The sequence below is a fragment of the Ascidiella aspersa genome, chromosome 1 (genome assembly GCF_963924565.1).
Source record: "Ascidiella aspersa chromosome 1, kaAscAspe10.2, whole genome shotgun sequence".
Taxonomy (NCBI): domain Eukaryota; kingdom Metazoa; phylum Chordata; class Ascidiacea; order Phlebobranchia; family Ascidiidae; genus Ascidiella; species Ascidiella aspersa.
In genome coordinates, this window is record NC_139447.1 from 33144787 (window position 1) to 33172229 (window position 27443).

Consider the following 27443-nt stretch of genomic DNA (forward strand, 5'->3'; position numbering starts at 1 on the left):
AACAATCCTGTCAATACATTTACAAACATTTCATTCGAGAATAAAAAAACAAAGCATTGTCTTTCATTCCAACGTCATATAGGGGTCGTTATAATGATAGATATAGTTACCTGGTGGCGTGCTGTACAGTATTTCATCACCAAGTAATGTGGCTTTGCAGACGTTAAGTCCATATAGGTTTGGTCATTTCTAGTAAGTGCAGCAGTGTTTCGCGCAAATCGATCAAACGCAATGCATGTGTGTGCTTATGCGATGGCCCGCTTTGTCCTGGTTAATATTTCAAAACTCGGAATAACCTGAAAATCTCGGGCAAACATTCGCTATGCGTCATCGCAAATGGAAAGAACGAGAAACACACTGTACCTACAATTCTATTTTATGATCCTAATGCAGTACGTGTTTCTCAACCTATGGGTCCGCTACCAAAAATTGTGGGGCCGTTTAATTTGGTTGGGTCGCCGACTGCAATTATTTTATATGGTGAGATTTACATACTTTGCTGTTATACTACCCTTTGTATTTGTGTCGCCGCGAAAAAAAGGTTCAGAAACACTGTCCTAATGTCACCTTGGCTGCGTTTGTTTTATGATATGAATTGCTGTTTTGCGCCTATAAGAGTTATGAGTCTACGGCTACGCCATGCACGATTAAAACATAATTGAAATCACAGGGGGGTTTATAAACATTTTTTGATAAACCAATGTTGTGTTGTTTCTGTTCTGTAGTACGGCTATTCATAATCAGCTGAACTCGGTTGTAAATTAGTTATTTTATTGCTAAGTGGTTTAAGTGGTGTTTTCTTATGGTATAAAAATAGGAACATTTTTGCAACCAAAGCTACGCAAAAGGCTCTTTCAGCTTGTAGAAAGAGTTTAAAAAGGAGTAATTTTTTCGCCTAAAAGTTTAATATAAAAATTTCAATTATATCATTGGTTTAAGGCAGTGTTTGTCAACCTTGTTTTGCGGCTATCAAATATAATGCGTAAGAACAACAGCGAAGCTTTGGCGACCATTTTTTCAAACTAAACTTTTTGTAAGTGAACACAGTATAAAATAATTAGCATCAATTCATTTAAATTCAAATACATGTCTTCGTGTTTCTTTTGAGGTATTCTCACATTTTAGAGATACATCTTGCTCAGATCCACTCCCAACAAATTTTATCATGTGAACTGCTGCATCCGGCGACCCAACTCAATCAAACGGCCACCCAGTTTTGCGCCGCGACCCATAGGTTATGAAAAACTCATGGTTTAAGGATAATAGGGTAGCCAACTTCTATCTATTTAAAGAATAACAATTTTGTTTTATAAATTGATGAACTAATCCAGTTTAATTGACATAATTCAGCTGCTTTAAGGTATTTAGCCCTTAGCTTAAGCATAGAACTTATTCGAATAGAGACCGCTCCGGACATGAACAACCTAATGTGACTGCGCCGCCCAAAATACTAACATGTGATTGGTTCATACGGGCTTTGTCCAAATGTCCAAACCCCAATCAAGCATTAGCTGTGTAGACCGTTGCGCACGCTTACTAAACACGACCGCATATGGGTGAGCTGTTTACGCAAATATAAAAACCAGCATACAAGGTTGAATATTAACGCCGGGCGGGCATGGGACCTTTGCGCTTGGCTGATTGGGATTTACTTGTGCGTTTGTGAGGGACTTGAGGGCCCCTCTGTTGCAGTTGTGGATCAGAAAGGTTGCTTACCATGGAGTTCGCTGCTTCGATTAACGTACTTGCGCTGATTTTATTATCAGGTCAGTTAAAAGCAATAAACTATTAGATATAGGTATACATAAACGACACCCGTTTATGGAATAAATATACAAAAGCTATAGCATAAAAGGGGTGGTAGAACGAAAGCAGAACCTTTTGGGCAAGCATACCATAAAAGAAGCTATAATATGATAACCATATCAAAACTAAATCAATTTGGAATAAAAGTTTGCAATGTACAAAGTGCTAATTAGGCGTGCCCTCTATCATTTAGTGGCGCATCGTAATTAGTATCTGTTTAAAAACATTTAAAATTTAAAGAGGGGATTTATAACGTAGACATACGACCGAATTCTAACTCCGTGAAGCTCTCCTTTCAAATACATTGGTTGGCTTGCCTTTAATAAGCATTACTTCTGATAAAGTATAGTTGTTTTTTGGGATGTCGGATCCGATACCCGATACCAAATGGTAGTATCGGTGCTCGTCCGATACTATAAGGTTTATTGATATATCAATTTTATTCATGATTTGCAAAGCACCGAAGCGACTCTTTATTTAAATGTAATTTCACAATTACAGTAATTTAAAATCTGCAGGTAACTATGACTGCTTAACGCTAACGGAGATTTGGGTCTGATAATCAGAAAAAAATAACTTTGAACCTTACCCAGGTTAGCAATAGTGTCTGTAGAAATTTGTCCATTTTACAAATAAATCAAATCATGGTGGGTGAGGCATTTTAATAATAAAAAAATTAAAACTATAATAGCCTGAAAGTTTATACCTAATAATCCTATTTCCTTTATTTTAGTGCTCGCTCCTTCACTATCGCAGCAAAGTCTTCCGTACGGCTGTGATTTCGAGGACGGGTGTTACTTAAGCAACGATGCCGACGCTTCGCAAATACTATGGAAATCAGGCAAGGGAGACACTTCTGGGGTTGCTGACACTGGCCCTGAGGGAGACCATACCCTTCAAGACGGATCAGGTAAATCGGCATTTAAAAAGCACACAAACCATCGGCGTTGTGAGCAATTTGTTTTGTATTCTCTTAAGCCCCAGTCATTTGTAAAATAGCCCGAGTCTAAGTCAAGTATTTTTGCGCAAATACCAAGTCAAGTCCCAATCAAGTCATAATTAGACCTAGTTAATTTCAAGTCAAGTCCTTTTTTGAAAAAAAATAAATGTTAAACCATTAAAATTGATAAACTTTTAGAAAAACACACATCTTGCTTAACAATGATGGGTTCGATGGATGTTGAAATGCGACATTAGTCTCGCTATAGTCTCAGAAAAAATATAAGATTTAGCCTACATCAAATACTATGCGTTCTACATGTTTTGATGATAGTCGAAACAAATGTTTTAAATAAAGGCTACTGAAAGTGAGAATAAGTGGTGGGCCTAAAGTGGTGGGCGGGTTGGACATTCGATATCCGGACATTAGCAAAATAAAAAAAGAAATGGCAATATGGTCACTTTAGACAACCAAAGCACTTGAGACACTCAGAAGGTATAAACATTAATAAAATAAAAAAGATCCTAGAAAAGTCTAAAATATATCGATAGATTTTATAGTATTAACATTTTCAACTCAAAGGGTAAGTTAACCCTAAATTCATCTATTATGCCATTTATTTGGCTGGTTTACGCACAGTAGCCTAGTGACGTCATTTGATATCGGATCGCAATGCTTTTTGTCCTAGATATCGGCATCGGAATAAAGGGTCGATAACTGGGCATTCCTATAGTCACAGACAGACTGCGGAGTCAGACTCGGGACTCGACGGAGTCGGTTTGTTTTGGTAGAATCAGACTCGAGACTCGCGTAAGACCACGTAAAACTACCCGAGTCCCTAATTGAAACGGATATGGCCGGCAACTGTAAATTGTAAAGGCAGATAACATAAGGTGGTACATTTCCAACCATTTCTTGTGAGTGAATGAGTTATATATATGTTCTCTCTATAAGCGGATTGCTGAATATCCACCATATATAGTTACATAAATTGGCGGACTACAGGCTGTAAAGTTAGGGCCGGACTCGGGAATCGCACATTTGGCCGGAGTCGGATTCGTTACTCGGGAGTCGGACGCAGGTTATTTTTACCCGATCGCAGCCCTGGTCACAGCAACCAACAAATATCCCGTTTAATCACAGGCACTTACTGGTGGATGGACTCTACGGGGGCTGGCAACGGAGACCGAGGTATAACTTACACACCAACCATCAGTGGTACCGGCGGCATTTGTTCGACCGTCAGCTTCTACTATTACATGTACGGTGACGACATTGGCTCCTTGGCTGTGTATCTTGTGTCCAGGCCCCAGACCTCTTATGATAACCCAGTCTGGCAGCTGAGCGGCGAACAGGGAAAACAGTGGATTCAAGCATATTTCAACGTCAGCTTTCCAATTGACTACCAGGTACAGTGTTGCGTTGTCGTGTGTTGTAATCAAGTCATTTTGAAATTATTCAAGTCCCAGTCAAGTCATTTGTAAAATAAGCCAAGTCCAGGTAAAGTTTTTTTTAATGACTATAACAAGTAGTCCAAAGTCATCAGTTGCCATGTCCAGCCAACTCATAAAGCAGATCAAGTCTTTGTCAAAAAATGAAACATTAACTATGAAAATTGGTAAACTCGTCCGATTATGAGAAATAACTCAATTAAGAAATAACAAAAACGTAAATATAGCAAGCAAATTGTTTTACATAAAAAATTGAGGTAAATTGAAAAAAATCCTTAATGAAAACGCATTTCAACCCAAGCCGAAAGACTAATAGTTAAGTCAATTCATTTAAAAACAGTGCCTTAAATGCTATTAAGTCGTTGACTTAAGTCATTACAACACTGATACCTGTTATGTAAGGCCGGCGGAAACTTGTCAAGATATAGGCATAATTGTATTTTATGATTTTCAAAGAAGTTTCTATTTCTTTAATGGTTGAAAAAAATAGAGTTAAATGTTTGGCCGCTGGGGCAATAATTCATGCTTTTAAATTTCAATAAAGCAAAGTGCTAATTCCTTTACTTCTAATCTTCATCTTGTATTTAAATTCTAAATATATCTTGCATTTTTAAAAGAATGTGATTGGCATTCTTGTGATATAGCAAGGGTTTCTCAACCTATAGATTTTGGCCCAAAATTGGGCCACCGTTTGATTTGGTTATGTCGCCGACTGCAGTAGTTAGTTAGATGTAATGAAATTAGTTCTAAGCAAATTTTGTCAAAAATTTAAAAAAAGTTGTCGTAGCAATACGTGGACATGGCCTATATTAACTAAATTTAATCTTGTTAATGATAATGTCTTATGTTTTGTTCACTTACAAAAAAGTTAAGTGAATAGAGTTGGGTCGCCAACGCTTTGCTGTCAAACTTGCGCTCAGTAATTAGGCTGCCCTGAAAATAGGTTGAGAAACGCTTATTCGCATTTGTGATTGTCTGATACTATAAGGCAGCGTTTCTCAACCGGTGCGCCGTGGAAGGCTGCTAGGTGCGCCGCAAGCAAAAGGAAAAACCATGTCGAAATAAGTTCAAAATTAATCGGAATAAGACTTTAATGGACAAAATAACGTTTTTAGTCTCAAAGGCTGGAAGTCCCTTGATATGTAACTATAAACCCATATAATAAAAAATGCTGGCAATTTAAAATCGGTACACCTCAAAATTTTCGCGCTCGCTTCGCTCGTAAGGTGCGCCGCCACATTTTCATACGTCTCTAGGTGCGCCCCCAAGTAAAAAAGGTTAAGAAACACTGCTATAAGGGGTAGATCAAAATTGCGATCGTTCTACTTTGTGAGTGTCGTGTGTGTTCTCCAGGTCGCATTTGAGGGGGTGGCTCAGCGAGGGGTGTTCGACAATGAGGGGGACATTGCTCTTGATGACATCACAGTGGTGGCCGGGAGTTGCGGTGAGAATTTGATTACAGTTATTTCCACTTATTATATTACGCAATCTGTGAAAAATCTCATGTCGACCTTAGTCCACACAAACTAGGTATTTAATTGAGGAGAAGAACCCCTTGTGTAAGGATTGTTTGAAATATTAAACTTTACAGATCATTGAAGCCTAGAAAATAATTACTGACAATGTGCTTGGGCTTAAATAAGCTTTCTGGTTTTGGGGATTCTAACGGCCACGTATATGTATACGTTAACTACATTCTTAAAACCACTTTTGTAAAAATACCTGGAATCATGAAACCCTATGGTTTGGGTCCGATACTGAAGTCTTTATCAATGTTGATTTATAACACAATGTCTTACTCAAGTGGATTCATATCTTAATTCGAATGAATGTAAATATTTACAGAACAATGCTGCGTTAGAACAGAACTAGCTTCAGTAAAAGTTAAACATTATTGTCAAACAATTAAAAACAACTATAACACGATTTCGAAGTGAGTCCACCACAACAAAATAGTAACACCAAACTTTTCAATGTCAAGGCTCCATGTGCTTATCAGTGACCTTTGACCGTTTGGCCGCAAGTAAACAAATGCTTAACACGATGAAATAAGTCATAAAGCACTAACACCAAAATGGACAAGGTTTACAGTACGGTGCAAAAACTAAGCGTTACACAGTTGATTCAAAAAATTAAAAGTGGTAAAACGCTACATTTACAAAAAATTAACCTACTAATTATTATAGCCTTTAATATTTTTAAAAATAGGTAAAATACGTTAATTTCGACTATTCCTTTTTGACCGAAATTATCGACTAAAAATAATTCAACTCCCAACTCTGTAGATTACGAGTTATGCGCGGAATTTATCAAAAAACTTGACTCTACTTGAAAAAATTAATAAAAGTTAAAAGTGAAAAAAATACATTAAAAAACAACTAAGCTGCTATTTATAGCCTTCAACATTTTTTAAAAATGGGGAAAATACGTTAATTTAGACTATTCCTTTCGGATCAAAATTGGACTTAAAATAATTTAACTCCCAACTCTGTAGATTACGAGTTATGCGCGGATCCGAGTTGGTGTAAGAACGGTGCTACGTGCAGCGTCGAAGAGGTGAACTCGACTCTCGAGTACACGTGCGAGTGCCTACCCGGTTGGTACGGAACTCACTGCGAGTTGGACGTGGACGAGTGCGACTCGAACCCGTGCATTCACGGCAACTGTACTCACGGAGTCGACTCGTACCAGTGCATCTGCAATCTGGGTTTTCATGGCGTTAACTGCGAACACGGTAAGCTGTCAACTTAGCAGACCTGGGCGAACTACGGGTTTTTTTTTGGGGGGGGGAACTTTTTCAATTGTTACATGCATTGTCGTTAATTTGGGCAGCGTTTCATCTCTCCTATTCGAAACCCACCATTTTTTGTAAAAATTTAAAATTCGATTAATATATTGACATGCATTCAATAGACGGAGTGTGTCTCCAAAAGCTTAATTTTTGGGGTAAATAACTTTTTACACATCATTTTCGTTAAAAGTCCTTTTTTACCCAGTTCTACTTTTTGTTTCTTTTTTGTAGTTAAATACTAAGCTAGCCAAAACGTTGTGGAATTTACCTCGAAATGTCTCCTAAAAATAAAGGTAGGCCTTTGTCCACATTTTCTTATTTGGCGTGAGTCTTTTCAAAAAATGACTTGGATTGAAACAAAGCGTTTTTCTAAAGCATCTTTTTTATAAAATTGACCTATTTATCCTAATTTTTGCCCATAAAATAGTTTGCTTGCAATATGTTACGGTTTTCTTATTTTTTAGTTTAATTATTGCTTATAATCGTACGAATGTAACAATTGTAATAGATTAACGTTTCTTAGTCATACCAGGGACGTGACTTGAAGTTCACTTGCTCAATTCATGACTTGACTGGGACTTGGCTTGGCCAACTGATTACTGGGACTTGACTTGTTATTCAAAAACACTTGACTTCTCGTGATTTTAAAATGACTTGTTTACAACACTGGCAATGTCTCATTAACCAAAGTGGATCGGTGCTTCGACAACGAGCTTCAAATATGCGAGAACGGCGGTACGTGTGTTCCCGACAACTCCGAGTTCAACTGCACCTGTTTGCCGGGCTACGACGGAGAGACTTGCGGTAACGACATCGACGACTGCCTGCCCGCACCATGCCAAAACGGAGGTGTCTGTACGGATATTTTGAACGGTTACCTGTGTCAGTGTCAAGGAGGTATTTATGCTTTCAGTTTATTTTATTTTTCTATCCAGATTTGTTGATTGGGGGGGGTGGGATATTTTCAGCCGAAAAGTCTAGGAATTATAGGTTGGAATATGACGTACTAAGCAAGGAAACTTGGCCTCGTGCACTACTCACTGTTTACGTTAAACGGATACACATTTCATTGGTTAAACAAAATTTCATTTAAAAAGAAAATTAACTTAACAACTGAAGGTTTGTAGCCTAATTAAACCCATACATGGTAAAGCAATATATGACCAAATAGCCTCGAAATGTTACCTTTAACTTTGTAATTTTACGTATTTTACTTGAACTTATTTGAGCATTGTAATCGTTATTTGGTGTCGGAACAGACCGCGGTACATTTTTGTCCGTAACTTTTATCAGTATCGGAAATAACCCAGCTTGAGTCATTTGTGCAAAATGAATCAATCTCCTAATTCCAAAAACTTGAAATCTGATTGCAATTTTAGAATTAAGCGACTCATTTTAAACAGAATTGATAGGACACAGCTGCGGACGTAAAAACCACTACATACCTTCTCACCACCACTTAATCTTCCTATTTAGAATGGGTCGGCCACAGCTGTGAGCTGCAACCTGGCGGATGTACTTTCGACACTGGAATAGCCGAATGCAAATACCAGCTTTACCCGGCTGGAGATTACTTCTTCGAAGAGGTGACCGGGGATTCCCCTAACTTCGGAACGGGGCCCAGTGCCGACCACACAACAGGACAAGGTGGGTCGTCCCAGTATAAAGTTGTCCGATAATATCGGATCGGAGACGATATACCCGCCACCTATACAAAGCGGTTCCTCAAACTTTTCTAAAAATTTTACCTGGTGGACCCGTTGCAATTATTTTGATATTTCGCGACCCAATATAAAAATTCAAGGGTCAGCAGTTGACACATGTTTTTGTAGTACACTAGTGCACTCACGATTCTTTCTAATGTAACAACCTTCTAACCATAATGCGAACGATTCGCTGATAGCCACTTGTACAGCATAGTAGATGCTTTATGATGTCACAAGAGAAATCATAAAACACGCTATATGATCGAATAATAGAGCATTACTAAAGATTATAATGACGGAGAATGTTTAAAACATAGACTAATGTTTAAAAACATTCGCTAAAGCCTAATGTTCAAAAAATTAAAGACTTTTTCTCATTGCGAATCCTCTGAAACTGCTGTAAAATTTGGGAACCACTGGTATAGCGTATGGTTTGGGTAGTATTGTTTGAACAGAAGCAATGTAGATTGCAATGGTTTTCAAACTTAAACAAAATACGCCGCACACCACTTGCAACATGTCAATGATTTACTTTCCCCTGTAATTAAAATTACACAAACAAAACGATAGTTGTTACGAAGTTGTAACTTCAAATTGGTAATTTGACAATATAAATCTTTGAAGTTATATTTTCAAATATTATTTCGTGATATATTTCAGTTTGAAAGGCTTTATCTTCGGGTTGTTTGCGAGCTTTTAGCAAATCTCACATATCATTAAATTTCAGTACCTTAACAATAGCGAAGTTAGTGAGATGGATTCCCTTGTGAAGCTTCAATTTCATTTAACTATTATCGGCTAATTTTATGACTTAAAGCGACGTAAAACTACACGAAAGAAAACACTTTGGGAGGCAAAAAGGATTTCCCAGCTGAGTGTTTGCGCACTTTTTTAATCAGCAACTAGCGTATTCACTTGGCGTTGCGCCGTTGGGCCAATCAATATTACCGGCATCGCCAATGGGTACGACTTTATTGGGGCCATATTTCAGCATACAAATACGCGTCTATATATGGTAAGTGCATTTATGTTTTATTACCGGTTGTTCGATACGGGCCCGAACGACAGATATGTTTGTGCTGTTCAACAATTTTGCTGCGCCACTTTTATGTGTGCATTGCGCATAACAACAATGTTTGGCAATATTGCGTTGTGTTTGCAGTGCGTTGCTTGCAATACCGTACAAGTGTGTTGCAATCTTTCGACGACAAACATACGCCAATGGGCCGTTTGCAAATAGATATGCAACGACATATGAGCTGCATTTGCGGCAAACCATAATGCATTCGCTGGATATACATGACATATAACAGTGGTCGGCAACCGCCGGTCCGCGGACCGGTACCGGTTCGTGAGGAGTTCGTTACCGGTCCGTAGCAGGGTTGCCAGATTAAAACTTAGATTTAAACCCGAACAGTTCGTAAAAAACAACAAAAAGTCAACAACTATTCAATGTATTTTTATATTCAAATCACAATAACTTTCGTTTAGAATTTAGATATACCTCATGCATGGTCGATTGGTATGATAGAAAATCACATTTTAAGAGTTAGGTCTACATAGCACGTTCACAACATCCAAAATTGCATTTTGGATGTGGTATCTAGATGCAACGCCATCTTTGTCTACGAGGTTTTAAACAAGACGGAAACTTGTGTAAGATTTGAGACAGTAAAACGATTTTTGAGTCAAAAAAGTAAAATTTTCAATTCTTGAAGAATTGTATTTTGTACTAAAGCAAATGCTTTTGGAAACGTTGTTTAATAGGAAAAAATATTATTGCGTTTTAGTTGTGATGGCAAATAGTACACCTGAAAAGCTAGTCTAAGTTTGAACTCAGGCCAAGTGCCAATGGCCGCCATGGGGACCGGTAGTTAACTGATTCATTAGTATTGTTCGTCTACCGAGTAAACAAATCACAGAGGCATGCAAATTTGTTAACATCTTTTCCACGGATCTCTTAACTTTAAAGTTTGTGGTAGCCTTAAACGTATTAACAGACCACCATGCAATTGTTAACTCTATAATAATAAAGGGACATAGTAATTTCCCAATATACTTTTGTTGATAGAAATATATATTAAACTGCAAGTCCATGTATAAGTAATAAAGATAATTAGCAAATAATGCAGACAAAAATTGCAATTTTATTGGACGGTGCTTGAGTTTTTCTTGTTGTTGTAAAATATAAACCAATGGTCGCCAACCCATTAACGAATGGTTAACTTGAGTAGCATTTTGTGCATGCAAAATAAACAACTTTTTTCTGCTTATATTTTGAGTTAAATGTTGTGGTATGTTGAATGATTATAGATTAAAGTTCATGTTAAGACTTTTAAATACCATTTTACGAGGCAAATAAAACCTGCAGGTCCTAAAATGTCTAAACTGACCAACTAGCCCACATCTCCTCTCTTTTTGTATTAGTTCATTGAAAAAAAAACTGTAATAAATTTCCTTTACTAAACATCTGTTGACAAATTTAAGTTGTAAAACCGGTCCGCAGTGCAAAAAAGGTTGCCGACCCCTGACATATAAGACAGGGTGTTGTAAATGCATTTTTTAACGACTTGTCTGTCAAAGTCCCAGTCAAGTCGTTTGCAAAACAATTTAAGTCCAAGTCAAGTATTTTTCAATTAATAACAGGTCATGTCCCAGTCAAAGTTTAGCCATAGGAAAATATAGAAATTGCCATGCATTTTTTTTTAAATATACCAGACTGATTACATCTGTAACATAATTTCACATAGAAATCACAAAAATAAACTACTGTTTGACGAGTAAAAGTAAATACCACCAACTTTCACAAAAATAAATTTAATTTAAACAAAAGTCAATTAAATTAGTGACTTATGCACACATAAGACAAGTACAGAAACCCGCAAAATATTTTTGGTTTTTTTGTTTACCATGTTACACATGTTTGCGAAAAACGTCAAGGTTGCGCGGTTGTTCAGCAAATATGTAAAAAAAATAATACGTTACTGCAAAGTCCGTACCAGTTAAATAAATATCCTACCACGACAAACACTAAAATTCTTAGTAGTATACACAGCTTATATGTTTAAAACAAATTTCTCTTTAGTGTGGTTATTTTGGAATAATGTTAGATTGCTATTGCTAATATATTTTGTTAAAAATAAATGTGTATAATTGTGTATTTTCGGGACTATATAGAGTGCTTAACAAATAATATTTAAAATTGTGTTAAAGAGTGGATGGAATATTGTTATGTTAAGCAATTTGACTATATTAGAAAAAAATCTGTGACACTTATGCCAGTCTTTCCACTTTTTCGCGGCTAATAATATAAGTGTAAGCAAAGCTTTGGCGACCCAACTCTCTTCGAAGAAATATTTTTGTAAAAATATTTTTTTGTAAACGCGTACAAAGCACAAGTTAGAGTACTAAAAAAATATTGTTTCACCTTAAATACACCTCAAAATTGTAACTCTCCATTAATTGTAGGAGTGTACATGCTTGCTAACGGACTAGGTGAAAGCAACGGTGACGTGGCGTTCCTCTATTCGCCACAATTTCCCGCCTTCTCAGCCGGAACCTGCTCGACGTTGAAGTTCTGGTAGGTCGACGCTTATCGCTTATGGCGTAACCCTGTCGCTTGCTAGGAAATTTTGTCGCATTTGTCGTAACTCGAAAGTCGCTTGCTTCATAATTGGTTTTGCTTTTTTTTTAGCGCGAAGGGCTATCTATACAACTCAACAACAAAATTATTTTTTATAAAAGTCAATTGCAGTATTGGTTTAAAAATGTAAGATTTATTAATATGAAAAAGTAATAGAAAAAACAAACGTAGCTGAATTAATAAAGAGCTATTTAAAACTTAAATGATACGCTAATTGCTTCTGTAAGACCTGTTTCTTTCATTAGCCTATATGTAAACTTAGGGGACAATATATGGATTTCAATCTACGCTCCACTGCCGAATGTAAAGGTTTTCGCACATACAGCACCTATAGGTTAGAAACTACTTTGTAATGGCACGTAAGATGCGTACCGAAATCAGCCAGCATAATTATGATTATAGCCTAGAGTTACAACTAATACCAGGCTAGAAAAACAATTAGCCTGCGGTGAGGTTAGTACTTAAGACCTCCGCTCACACCAGGACTATTGCTCTACCAACTGAGCTACACACACTGCACAGGCTCAGAAGGGAGCACGGCAAGAAACAACCATGGCACAATTGGTTCAGTTGCACTTTGTAACATTCGTTTATGTTAAGGTACCACATGAACGGCGACACCGTAGGCACCCTTAACGTGTTCGTGAGTGGCACTGGAATCCCTAACCTGGATGCCACACCGATTTGGTCGATTTCAGACAACCAGGGAGATGGCTGGCTTGAGGCGACGGTCGACATCAGTTCGCCAAGCGTCTACTCTGTAAGTTATCCAACTATATTTTTGCTATCCTTGGACGATACTTGGGTGATGTTTAGCCTTGGTAATTAGAGCCACAAAGCCTTGTTTACACTATTTTTCGTTAAAAATAACGGTTCAAAAGAATCTTATTTTTAAAGTTATAAATTCATTTAAAATGGATTTTTTTTTACCTAATAACCTTATACGTTTTACTTTATCAATGTTCGCACCATGGAAACAAATCATTGATATCGGTTAAGATGGCCGTTTGCCAATTAGTTTAGTCAACTTTTACGAAAGGTAATAAACCTAAATCACCCGCTTCTTTATGTCAATGCCTGCTCCTAGATAAAATCAAACAAACTGAAAATATAAATACCTTATTTTTGTCAGGTGATATTTGAAGCGGTGATCGGTCCTGGACTGACGTATCGCGGTGACATCGCAATTGATGACGTCAGCGTTTCGCCAGGAACGTGCGGTAAGTGGTGACGTCATTAAGTAAAGTACACAACATTTTTTTAATCCAAAAAACACGAAAATACTTTTACACAAATGACTTAAGTCATTTTAAACAAAAGTCATGAATAAAGTCAAGTTGCTTTTTAACGAAGAATTAAATCAAGGAATTTTACGCAAACACTTTATGCAAGTAAAAAAATTTTATACACCGACATGAGTCATGTCATGTACTTTCAGCCAAAGACTTCAGTTAAGTCAAGTCATTTAAAATCAGTGACTTCAATTGAATGGCTGTAATACAGTCATTGACTGAAGTAACTACAACACTAACAGCATAAAATAGCTTATTATATACGCTTCCAGTTTACAAGGAGTGTTTCAGCAACCCGTGCAGAAACGGAGGAACTTGTGTCGACGAAGCTGATGGAACATTCACTTGCCTTTGCACCGACCAGTGGGCTGGACCGACGTGCGAAGATGGTAGGCGATAAATTATGTGGGGTACACCGGCAGCGTTTAGAGGGGTTTACCATATTCAGTTGATCAATTAAGGATTTCGTGTGAGGCTAGATAAACAACTATAGCTTGTGGTGAGGTTCGAACTCACGACCTCCAGGCAAACTTGGACCGTCGCCCCATCAGCTGAGCTACACCAGGCTCAGAGATGTTTCAGTTGTACAGACTTGTGTATGAATGTTGCTGTGGCGTAATTTTTAAACGTTTATGAGTTATCATGGCTTCATGGAAACAAATACAATCTTTAGACCGCAATCAGTGATTTTTAAAATTGATAATTTGAAAATAATATTCATTTAATCAATAATGACATCATTAATCTTTAAAGACTGGCATCGAATATGGTCTACATCAGTTCTAAAATTGTTTTTTATTATTATTCTTTTTGAAAAAAACAACAACAAAACAAGCATTTAGTTTTTGTTGATTTCTAGTATAACATTTTCATTGCAACAATATTTTGCTCAGATGTGGACCGTGTTTTGGCGACCTAAAATTAAAAAAACATAAGCGACCTATCCTCCTAAATCTTCTAAAAATAATCCCATATTCCGCTTAGACGTGGACCAGTGCCTGAGCAACCCTTGCCAGAATGGCGGAACCTGCAACGACGGTTTCCAGTCTTACACTTGCGACTGTACAGCCGACTTCGTGGGAAGGTATTGCGAGTACTTCCGGGGTTCGTGCGACTTTGAAGATGAACAGCAGCCGAGATGCGGTTACATCGACGATGTTACAGGTATTTGTTTTTAACTTTTATAAAAACATAATAGAAACACAATTTTGAAGCATAATTTTTGATTGGCAAATGTTGTGAAAAATTTAATTTAATTTTAATTTTAAACTTAATTTTTCCATTCCTTAGTTTTCCATTATAATAAACTCGTAAACAACCATGCGATAGTCGGGCCTGTCACTAGTCTTAAAATCTTTAAAGTCTTGACTGTCTCTGAAAATTTTTTTACGCATTAAAAGGATTTAAAAACCCCAGAAAATCTTTGAATTTTTTCATAAAATTGTGTGGGTAACCCTGTTTAGTGTTATATTGCGAAAGAAAATACGAAAAGACTAACAGGGACATATATCTCAATATTAATTTCCGACATTATAGAAAACAAGTATCGCGGCTTATCCGATATCAAGCAAAACAAAAGTAATTGAAACGTTCAAGATAACATTTTAGAGTATTTTGCCCAGATTTGCTTCAGTGTTAGGAAGTTTATTACCTCAAGTTGTTATCCTGTTATTTTTTCATGAGATTTCCTTTCTGATAGAAAACTCTGCGCTACATCGCAAATTATACCTAAAATTCCTTTATAAATTTGGGATCATTTCGGCAGCGGTGCCAATCTATAGTATCGAACGAGTACCGATGCTACCACTTGACATTATCGGACATCTATTCTATATTGCCTAAGATACAAAAAAATGTTGAACTAAATCGTTATTTCGTCTTTTTTTTTCTTTTTTTCTGCAAGATTGTATAAGCGATTTTAACTAAAATGGGGCAAAAGTTAGTTGAGTGGTAAAGGTGTCTTAGCTGTACTCTTCTCACTGGCCAAAAAGTAGGCCGGGAATTACTGAAATGTCAGTATTTGTTCGGAGCCAGTCCTTGGACAACCAGTCACCCTTAATGAGTTGGTGCCGCCATCGACATATGGTTAACATTTTGGCCTTAATGTTGGTGCAAGTAGCCTAATAATAAAACTATAAATAAATGTGCAATTTTTACTGCCTAAAATACCTGAACTAATATGGGGTACTTCCTGCAATGATCAGTAAAGGCCACGGTCAACTAGGTATTAAATTGCAAACAAATCGCTTTAAAACACCACAGTCTATAAGGTAAGGATGTAGACCTGTATACTTTTGTCCAATCCAGTGTTTTCTCTTGCAGGAGATTTCTCGTGGATCCGTTACACTGGGCTCACGCCGTCCGCCGCTACTGGTCCGGATGGAGACCACACTACAAACGGGGGAGACGGCTACTACGTGTACGCTGAGGCCACGGATAAATTGGGCGGCGAAAGAGCCAGAATTATCAGCCCAGAAATCCCGGGCAGTGGAAACTCTTGTACTGAAGTCAGTTTCTGGTAAGAACGCCTTTACATTTTCACAATAAACGACTCTGCCGCATGGGATACTACGAACCTTGACGATATTACAATTGTACTATTTTATTTTATTTAGGGAGAAATGTTTCGTCCTTTCATTATAATTGTAATATTAACTCCGCTGTTCTATTTTGGGATAGGAGAGGATAGACGAACTATTTCTAAATTTATTTTTTTTAAGAAAAAAATGTTTGGCTTAACAGGACACAAGAAAACCCTGAATTTATGTTGTTAAAAAAACAAAAATAGGCATTTTATAGCAACTTTATAGGCAGAAAAGATTAGTTTTTGCCATTTACATAACATTTACGCTGGGTATTTGAGGTTTCGATATTTTTACGCTGTAGGACAAAAATTGTAAACCGACTAAATAAAATAAATGCGCCGGTGCGCTTAGCAATCATCACTCACAGATAATTATGTATAATATAGATAAATCAAAAAAACAGCTCCTCTGGTCATTTTAATTTCTTTACCAACGTTTTGGCAACCAATACAGGCCGCGTTTTGCCTCTAGCCTAATCCTTCAGCAAGTGCTTGTAGCATGCCGAGACCATCACGTCTGTTATTCATCGTTGTTACCCTTCTTATGGATTTTCATGGTGTTACCCTTCTTATGGATGTTCCAAGATAAAGGAATTAAAATTACCAGAGGAGCTGTTTTTTGATTTATATTACTATGCCTGGTAGCAACAGTTTATATAATATATGTCATTTGATAAATAAGCAATCTGACTATGTGTTAATTCTACCAAGGTACTTTATGTACGGTGCATCGGTTGGCGAACTCGCCTTGTATCTAAAGTTCGGTGACGAGCCGCTCTCTAGCACCCCTCTGTGGAGCGACCAGGGAAGGAGCAGAAGGCAGTGGAACAATCAGAAGCTCAACATTAGGTAAGTTAATAAACAACTAAATCTGACCGAAACATCTGCTTGGTAATAACTGGTTTGCCTCTAGTCTGTTCATTTTTCTACATGGGGAATTTTAGAACTAAAGTGTGACATTTAAAGGAAAATTATAATATTTTGACAAATAAGCGGTAGGTATTCCTTTTTATAGTTTGCCTCCTATTAGAAGAGACAGTTTTTAGGATTGTTTTGTGATTTATTCTAAAAATGTTTTTGGTGTTTGAACTTCTGCACTTAAACAAAACCAGAAAAGACCATTTTAGTGTTGCACAGAAAGGCGCCTCTATACGTTATAAAAACAACAAAATATTTGCGTAAAAACTTCTCAAACAACCTTTACGTTTCGTAATAAACGTCGCAATTTCCTCCCAATCCCGTAAAACATTTGCTTGCAGCGTTCCGGCAAATTTCAAGGTGGTCTTCGAAGTGGTGACGAAACCAAAATCGTTGATCGACGACGATAATCGCGGTGACATCGCAATTGATGACGTAGAGATGATTCCAAGTGGAAATTGTGGTACGTCAGGCCGTGCTTTTAGGGTGCAGTGGTTCTTAACCTTCCTGCAACCGCGCCCCTTTGGTAAATGCCTCATGCAATGCATCAATTATAGTCCAAAAACAAAGAAACTATTCAAAAACAAGTAACAAAGCTCGCAAAATGCCAAATCATAAACTATTTCTTCGGTTACTTAACTACAATTGTGTTATTTAACTTAGAAGCAAAGAACGTCAAAAAAAACAGAATGAACACCAAACAAAACCATTAACCAATACAAAAAAAGTTAAATCTGTTTTTCTGTATCGATTTTTTCGTAGACTATATAGGAGTCAGGTATAACAGATTTACAATTTTACATTATGCGTGTAAATCATCCAATCTGTTGGCAAATTTTTGGCTACATTCTTTAAAGACAAATTAACTTTAGGCGTAAATTGCAGTTGTTAAAAATACCGGAATACGACTTCCCAGGTTACGACTCGTGTTAGATTGAGAAGCACCGCTATATGTGAAACGTTGGTTGAACATTTCGTTTTTCTTACATTACAAGGACGCAGATTCGGATTTCCTAAATACTCCAATCTACGGTCACCCTTAATCGCCTTTCTGTTTATTGAAAGTTCATTGTTTGGTTGTTATTTTACCAGGATACGACTCGTGTTTTACCAAGCCCTGTCAGCACAACGGGACATGCGTTGCCGAAGGGGAGTTTGTCTACAAGTAAGTACAAATAATCGGCCGCTTAACGGTAAACAAGCAGCATTTGAACAGGGCGAGGGGCAAAGTACAGTGCATGCGCCGTTCAAACAAATGCGACAAGCGGCAAGAATGTTGTATGTGCAACTACTATAACCAACATATTATTCCCAAAATGTACAGAATGCAGCAAGCAGCGGTGCTATGTTTGTTTCTTGGCTTGCTTCCCCCTGAGCATGTGTAGGCTAGTGTAGTTTTTGGAAAATGACGGCCCCGATTTGGTCGGAGGAGTTCGAACCTCACCGCATGCTAGCGGTTTGCGGGATACAGCGTGCAATTGTGTCGTTGTAGTTTCTCGACTTGCTCCCCCATGAGCATGTGTAGCTCTGTTTGTAGAGAGTCCCGGTTTGGTCGTAGGCCTAAGTCGTTAGTTCGAACCTTACCGCAAGCTAGTGGTATCTCTAGCCTGACTTTGCTTGCATGAAAATCCTAACCAGACCAACTGATTTCGTTAATACAATCGCTCGCCATATACGTTTAACAAAAATTTTATAGCTTTAAAATGCTGTCTTAAAGTGAAAAAATATTGATGTCCTGACAGAAAAACCTAAGCAAAGTTAGAAGTAATCCCAGTTAGGGTGTTTTTTGAATTTCAGTTGGGCTAGGGGCTAGGGTTATTTATTATGATTTGGTTAATTATGGTATACACGCCTGTGTATAAAAAATTAAGTTACGATGTGATAAGAGGTTTAAATTGTAATTTGCTGGATTTTGCCGAGACCTCAATATTGAACATAATTATTTGGGCTTATTGTTTTCACCTTATACTGCAGTTTTTAAACAGTAGTTGTTAACATCTTTTACTGCAAAATTGATTCTACCCCTTAAATCCTTTCTTTTGCATCTATTATATTAACTAATATTATCTGAATTTGTTTTCACCTTATACTGCAGTTTTTAAACAGTAGTTCTTGACATCCTTTACTACAAAATTAATTCTACATCTTAAATACTTTTTCTTGCATCTATTGTATTAACTAATATTATCTGAATCTGTTTTTACCTTATACTGCATTTTTTAGTATTTATTAACATCCTTTACTGCAAAATTAATTCTACTCCTAAAATCCGTTTTCTTGCATCTATAGACTATTTGTGTTTGTTCACCTCATATTGCCGTTTTCAAACACTTTAAACTGCCCCCCAAAAAACGTTTTTTGTCCGTTTTTCTCCAGGTGTATTTGCCACGACAATTACGACGGGCCGAACTGCGAGAACTACAAGCAGTGCGACCCGAGCCCTTGCCTTCACTCGGGGGTTTGTGTTATTGGGGGAGATGGAAATTTCGAGTGCTTGTGTACCGAGGGATGGATGGGAGACACTTGCAACTTAGGTAATTGTGGCACGAATTTTACAGTAACCTGCCTGCATTTTTGTACGGCAGGATTCTTAGACTATTTTATGAAAAAAGACATGTTTTCAGGGAACATGTTTGGGTTTTTAAAGACATGAAATTAAATCCCACGGATTTTTTTTGATATGTTATATATATAATGCAAACACGAAAACAGTATAAATCCCATGGTCAACACAATTAAAAGTATTTTCTTAACTAATTGTTTTAACGGCAATTTTAAAAACACATACCTTAAGCTGAACATAAAATAAATTCGAGGATTAAACTTTTTTGTCGCTGCCCACAATGATCTTTCGAAAGCTATTGAAGGCCCACCACGTAAAACGAATGACGTCACAAATAACGTCGTCATAAAACACTTAAGCTTAAAAAATCGTGCGTGTAGTGCGAAAAGTTTATAGTCTCATTTAATAAAAAAAATACCTTTATAACGTTTGTACGTCACATGGCGCAACACACCATAGTATACATAACGTTTTGGGGCTTAAACGATTTAATAAAGTATATAGTATATTTTTAGGGGGTGCATAGCACGGTAGGCCTACGATGTTGCAATAAGCAAATGTAAAACATTGCTCTTATCCACACCATTTTTAAAAATGCAGCACAGTGGATGTACAACTATATGACAAAACTGAAACATTAAAAAACAGCCGCGGCCTAGAAAAATTACTCCATGGCCCACATGGGTCGCGACGCACAGTTTGCCGAACACTGATGTAGGTTATAATAGTGATATAAACGGCTAGGTAAGATTTTAGGTTATTTTTTATTGATTTATTTCATAGTTGACCACTGCGCTAGCGTCCCATGCATTAACGGCGCCACGTGCACAACGGTTAACGACGACTTCAACTGCGCATGCGCCGAGGGTTACCAGGGCAAACGTTGCGAGGTGGACACGGATGACTGCGCATCGTCACCGTGCCAAAACGGAGCTGCCTGCAGTGACCGGGTGAATGGATTCGTGTGTCAGTGCGTGGAACCATTCTTTGGAGACCTTTGCGACAAGTGTAAGTGTTTTTTTTTTGTTATTTTGAAAAGCTAGAATTTTCACAAACACCTTGTGTTTGTTTCAGCTATGTAACATTCACACTTTGTAGCGAAAACAGTAATGAAATATTATAATTAATAAACTTTAATAATAACATTCAGCCATATTCACCAATAACTGTCGGACCAACAAGACGACATTTCAATTATTTAAACTAGAAAACACGCTTTTCAATCACAGCCATATGATTTTTTCGGAATATGTGTTTAATGTTCGTTTGAATTGCGCTATATTTTTTATGTTAGCTTTTTTATGCAAAATTTAATTTTAAGAATCATTTTGACCGCGACTTTAGCGATAAAAAGCGAAAGTTTGTCTTCTTAGGAAACATTGGTTTTCGTTTCATCTGTTTTCATCTAATTTGAGGAAAACTAAAACCCTAAAGGCGAAAATGTTTCACTTGGGTATTTTTCGCGAATTTTAACGATGAGTGTAAACTTGCTGGTAAAATCCATTTTAGCGATTATGCAACTTTAATAGCTCGACTACAAATTAGTCAATCCTTTGATATTCTACTTACATATCAGAAAAACAAATAAAGAACCATAATACAATAATTTATTTTATTTTTACTTTACGATGTTTATTTAAAAAAATGATAGTATACTGCTTTTTACGACGTCCGTAGTTTTCCACGATGTCCATAGTAATTATCGTATAACATTATGAAAAACCCACTCAAACTTCAATAAAAACTCTTTCGTCGTTGACAACATTTCCTAGCCCCCTTTATGATTGTATTTTGTTCTCCAGTGCCATCCAGCTGCGACTTCGAAGTTGATTTGTGTGGTTGGGGACCGGACCCTAAGGGTGATTATGATTGGGACCATCGCACCGGTGTCGGACCCTTATGGCCCTTATCTGGCCCCAGAAGTGACCATACCAATGAACCGTGTAAGTTTTCTACTCGGACAGCAATTTCATGCAACTTTCTTTACGGTGTATAGCTCAAAAGTTGTGGCTTTTGAATTTAGTTTTTCATATTTAAAATTTAACCTGTGTAAAATCCTTCGAAAAACGTCTTTGATTACTACAAGTTTGTTCTTTCGTTGGTACAATATGCAGGGAGTTGTAATGTAGCTTCTTAATGAATCCTAATGCCAAATAAGCCGAGTAGATCAAAAGTAAATGTGACTGGATAAAAACAACCCTCACTTATATATTCTAGTTATAAGAACATCAACTAATGATGATACAAATGTGTATTGAAGCGTCTTTACTAAGATGATGCCAATCTAGTCGAATTATTTGGCTTGACTTTTATTATTTATTCTTTGTATTTGAGTAAATTACCCAGTGACCAATCTCCTAAAAACCGAGGTTAAACAGTTAGGCTTACTTTTCAAAATTAGATTAAATAAAATTACCGATATCATCGCTACGCCGTTCTGCAATTCTTTTACCGGAACACCGTTTAACTAGTTAAATTCAACACCGGAAATCCAAATTTTATTGCGCTCCGCGCGAACTTTCTTCTGTTTGACTCAAAAATCCTAGATTCTTTCCTGTTTACGTAGTGGGCCTCAAATACCTCGGAAAAAAGTATTTTAGCCCACGACCAAAATGAAGTTTGCCGACTACTGCCCTAGGCCAGTGGTTCTCAAACTTTTATGCTTCGTGGCCCCCTTTTGAAAGACTCTCGACCCTCGTGGCCCCCCTGCTTATAAAAATACCAAGCATTGTGTTTAAAGTCTTTTTATTTATTTTACTTCTTCACGTTAATAACCAATATAGCCATTAATCAACGAATAAATGCACTTACTTTCTAAAAATTTAACAAATAAGTCATTTTAATTTAAACTAACTTAGTTAGTCATTACAAATTTTGTTCTTCGACGCCTCCAAGGTATTTTTTATATTTCCCTTTGTTTTGTACTGAGCTGGGCGATAAAAATATCACAAAATTAACGTAACTGGCAAATTTTGAAAATAGTAACACTTTGGTTTTCGCAATATCTAGCTGAAGAGTTATGCCGGTGACCCCCCCCCCCCCCAATGACTGCTCCGTGGCCCCCTAGGGGTACCAAGGGCCACGGTTGAGAAACCCTGCCCTAGACAAAATATCTTATATTTTTTGTCTTCAGTCTTGAACGGATCGTACATTATCGCGACGGTGAGCTTAAACGACCTGCCGGGCACCAACGACTTGTACAGGGTTCGATCCCGGTTGTTTAGCGTGGCGCAATTTGGAAGGAAATACCGCCTGGAGTTCTACTACCATATGTTTGGCCAGGCCGTCGGCACGTTTACATTGTACATGGAAGGTTAGTGGTGATAAGCCCCGATATATAAAAATGTCAGGTATCGGTATCGGATCTGCGTTTTATTCCGATACCGATAGCTGACGTTTTCGATCCCGTCCGATATAAAACCTTTTAAAACAAGTCTGGCAGATGATCAATAAAATTTAACTTTTAAGACCAAAATACAAATTTTGTTATTACAGCGCTTGTCAAAGCAACATTAAAGACTTGGGATTTTAATCATAGTTTAGCATACAAAGTTTCCGATATAAAACTGATGGCAAATAAAGACAGCAAACTGTTTTTTGACTGATTTAAATTTTTCAATTATCTGGGATATAACAAAAACTAAATTGAAAGGCTTTCACTAAAATTAGGCGGCCATACGGCTTCTCTTATTGAAACAAAGCCAATTTGAAAAAATATAAAAATAAGTTTTCTCTGTTTCCTTATTAGTGTGTGATTTAGTTTTAACTGTTGATTCTAATTTGATATTACAACTTGATATCCGCCTGGAAATATTTTCAAGGAAAACACAACATTAAGGTACACCTTAGGTACACCTTAATGGCAGGTTTTCATTTTTTGTATTTTTTTTTGTAAATTTATTTTACTGTGTCTTATACAATTTGTTATTTTGCAAGAAACCGGCCAGGCCGAGGTGGTCCTATACCAGGTGGCGGGATCAAACGGACTCGACTGGAATTACTTGGACCTCACCCTGGAACCGAACCAAGACTGGGCACTTATATTCGAACTCAGGACGAAATCGACGCCTAACCTTTTACCAGCCGGTGACGTGGCTCTGGACGATATCAAAATTTCCCTCATACGTAAGTAATAGATATGCTGTTCATATCAGCCATAGTTTATACCAGTGGTTCTCAACCGGGGTGCCGCGTCACTCTAGGGTGCCATTTTGAACGCCCATGGGTGCCGAGAGATATTTTTAATTAATTAGGATTCCAATGTTTTCTTTATTAGTGAATTATAATACAATTTTTTGTGTACGATTTGTCAAACTTGTTTCACAGTTAATGTGCTGTTTTCCCGTTTATTGTATACAGAATAACCACTCAGCAAAAATACTAAAAAATACTACCGCGAACTATTTATAATTTCTGTAGGGTGCCACAACCTAAAAAGGTTGCGAAACACTGGTATATACTAAAAATAAGCTATTCCGGTATTTTACTATTTATCCAACTTCCGGCTACCTACATGTAGGATTGCTTTCATCAGGGAACAACAACAACATGCTCAACATCTCGCAAAGTAAAACGATTACTTTTACATTGCCTGATGTTGTTGCATTCCCTTATAAATACATCCTCGGATAAAAAAATGCCGGAATAGCTTTTTTCGAAGTACCGTACAAGGTTCTTCTTAGCATAATTGAGTAAAGTCCACGGCAAAAGTGTTTTGAATAAATTAGTAAAGCTATACCTATAAAGAATTAGGTATTAATGCGTACAGTGCTTTTTAGGGGCCTTAAACGGCTGTCAAATCGCACCAACGTTTTCACAAAATATTCACTTTCAAACCAAAATGACGTTTAAACAAACGATTTAAACGAAAAGATATGGTAAAATATTTTTTAAAGCAAATAACCTCAGTTATCAGACTAAAGCAGTTGCTTGTGTGTTTTGGCACACTTCTACAAGCTCTCAACGATTTGTGGACGCTGTTCACGTTTTGGATTAAAACATCACGGAACGTTACATACTTTTCTTAAACTTTTTTGCGTCTACCAGAGCCAAACTTTAGAAACAAACCTAAATGGTTGGATTTTTTTTACATATTACAAAAACTATTGGTTGCAAAATTTAATAAACCTTGTTCATATCAGTAAATTGTTTTTCTGAGATATGTTTGAGGTCAACATGTTGTAGGGATTTTGTGCATCGCTGTTCGGAAGTTATTAATTTCAATATTTGCGTTAATCGTATCCGGAACGAGCCTAATAGGGTCGGGTTGAGATTTATTTAATGCGTTCCTGAAAAAAGCACTATTGCAGAAATGGTGCGTAATTCCTCGGTAATAAATTTGTATTAGTTTGCTTTTTTTAACTTATCTATCTCCCGTGTGTTAAGTTGAAATTAAACTGCTGGTTGGATTGTATATTGTAAATCAAAAATATACCCAAAGTACATTCAGGTAGCATTTTACCTATAGATTCTTAAACCTTTTTTATTTTTGTGACCGGTTTATATTCAACTCAAGGTAGCCTTTTGGTTTTATCCCCTAAATTTTTTGTACGCGAAAATCGGCCAAATTAGATAATAGGTTAAAATTATTTTCTAACGGTTGCCGTCTAACGGAATGCGTTGTTTAATTTAGTTTTTCGATGGTATATGATAAATATATTTCGCTACTGAGTTTCATTCGAATCAATATACTGATAATGCTTTTAGTAGCGAAATATATTTATCGTATGACATCCAAACAAACTGCTTTTCGGTTTACGACGGTTCCGCACTTCGTTTAATCTTTATTATTGATGTGCAACCAGAATGATTTTTCACCAATTCAGATTCAGGCAGGAGATGTCATTCGAAAAAAAATTCTGATTATAAGTCGACTTAAACTGTTTTATTTTCACGTTTAAAGAGGACGATACGACTACAACGACCCAAGCTTCAACTACTCAAGCGATTACAACAACTGCTTCCACTACAAAGGCGAGTACGACCAAACGGAGTACAACTCAGGCGAGTACAACTGAGCAGGCGAGTACGACCACCCAAGCAGAAGGGACGACGACACCTGCCGTAGTGACCACGACCGTGCCTGGAGCAACGACTACTACCCCTGGAGTGGTCATTACCACCAGCACTGCACCGACAACTAGCTCTGATGTTAACGGTAAGACAAAAACAAAAAAATTATCGCAGCGCACAGTTTGCAAATCTCTGCTTTATTGGTGCAATTAAGTCAATTTTGACTAAGTCATTATATAACAGGTAAAAAGCGTGAAGCGTATTATTTACGGTTGAAATTCAAAAAAGAGATATATTCGAAACGTTCAAAATGATGCCTACATTACTATGCCTAACAAGCAAAAATAATTTAATTGAAAAGTGTGATGGTGGTGATTTGTATTAAATAAGTCGAAATTTTCTTTTGTATGGCGAAAGAAATTTATATTTGTAGTAAGGATATTAAAGCCTATACAGAAGTAGGTATCATTTTGTTAACTTTTCGAATATATTTTGATATATTTTCAACACAGTGAGAATGCACTGATTTGTGATCAATGATTAGAGTTATTAGAAACGTTTAAAATGCTGCCTACTGATATATGGGATTTGATATCCTTATCACGTCCTACTACAACCTCTTTAACCAATGCTCCAAAATATTATTCGCTCTATCCATATTTAACCCTTTTAGAGACAAAGGGTAACCCGAGCGGACCCGATGCTGGGTTGGTTGCGGGGGCGGTCATCGGATCCCTACTGGGTGTAACCCTGATCGCGGGTCTCGTGTACTACTTACTCTACAAGCGCAGGGCCCCAGCCCCAGGGGCTACACGACTTCTTTCCCCGCAGAAAGTCAGCCTCGAAGTCGAAACTGGCGTTTCTCCTGACAGCGACCTTTGATTTTTGACTGACTGTGCGTTTTTTGTGCTTGTTTTTTATGTCTTTAAAGTGTACTTGGTTACTGTAGTTCGGCTTTATGTAGGCCTATTTGTGTAATCTAACTCGGATTTTCTTGCTTTTCGTTTCTACGTTACAATAACGGGTGTTTACATTTTGGTGAAATTTGGAACATTTGGCTATAGGATTTGGAAGTTTGAACCTCATCTGTACTCGATTCTTTAACAGTTTAATTAAAAATGATCAAAAGTTGCCCACATTTTCTATTTCAAGCGCAATATTACACTAAGCAATATACGAACTTGACAGTCGGTTTTTGTGTGTTTAAGTGTTGTAAATGCAATAAGTGTTTTTTGTTACTCTATCTACAGTATTAGGGCTCGGATTTTAAATAGTGTTATTTCTTTACTCAGATTCTGGCTTTGGTGTGTTATCAGGGGTGTATGTTTTGGTGAAATGAAGAACTATTGACATCAGACCTTAAAGCTATTTTTCTGTTTTTTCTATACGGGCTTTGAACAGTTTAAAGTTAACTATCTTAGTTTTTAATGGAATCAAAATCTTCGGCAGCCGGTGATGACTGATTATAATTTTGGTTTTAATAAACATTCTAGTTTTACTTTACTTCATAACTGTGGCCGCAAACACAAAAAAAACGTCCTTTCGATTTGACTTTTTAAAATTATGCAAGGGTGTTGTACCTCGACTTGGCTACCCAATGAAACCTGAAAGCCAATATTTCGTAAATCATGTAAAAACTACGATTTGGTTTCTACAAAGTTTATAAAGTAATAAATTTAAGTTTAGCTACAATAAACTCTACGTGTGGCTTTATGTACGTACATTTATTTCCTTTAA

At 37.1% G+C, this 27443-nt stretch overlaps 1 protein-coding gene across 1 annotated transcript; it reads left to right on the top strand.

Annotated features, from left to right (window-relative positions):
* The first annotated feature begins 1552 nt into the window (after positions 1-1552).
* Positions 1553-26588, top strand: LOC146169869 (MAM and LDL-receptor class A domain-containing protein 1-like). The gene is made up of 24 exons (XM_083387734.1): positions 1553-1556; positions 2540-2716; positions 3890-4155; positions 5551-5658; positions 5714-5765; positions 6692-6931; positions 7679-7885; positions 8465-8635; positions 12163-12274; positions 12938-13097; positions 13470-13557; positions 13902-14018; positions 14614-14793; positions 15952-16147; positions 16925-17062; positions 17473-17594; positions 18224-18296; positions 19508-19665; positions 20478-20702; positions 21497-21637; positions 22828-23007; positions 23631-23819; positions 25599-25697; positions 26380-26588. Exons 1-24 carry the CDS (start codon positions 1553-1555, stop codon positions 26586-26588), a joined length of 3612 nt encoding a protein of 1203 aa, XP_083243860.1.
* The last annotated feature ends 855 nt before the right edge of the window (positions 26589-27443 follow it).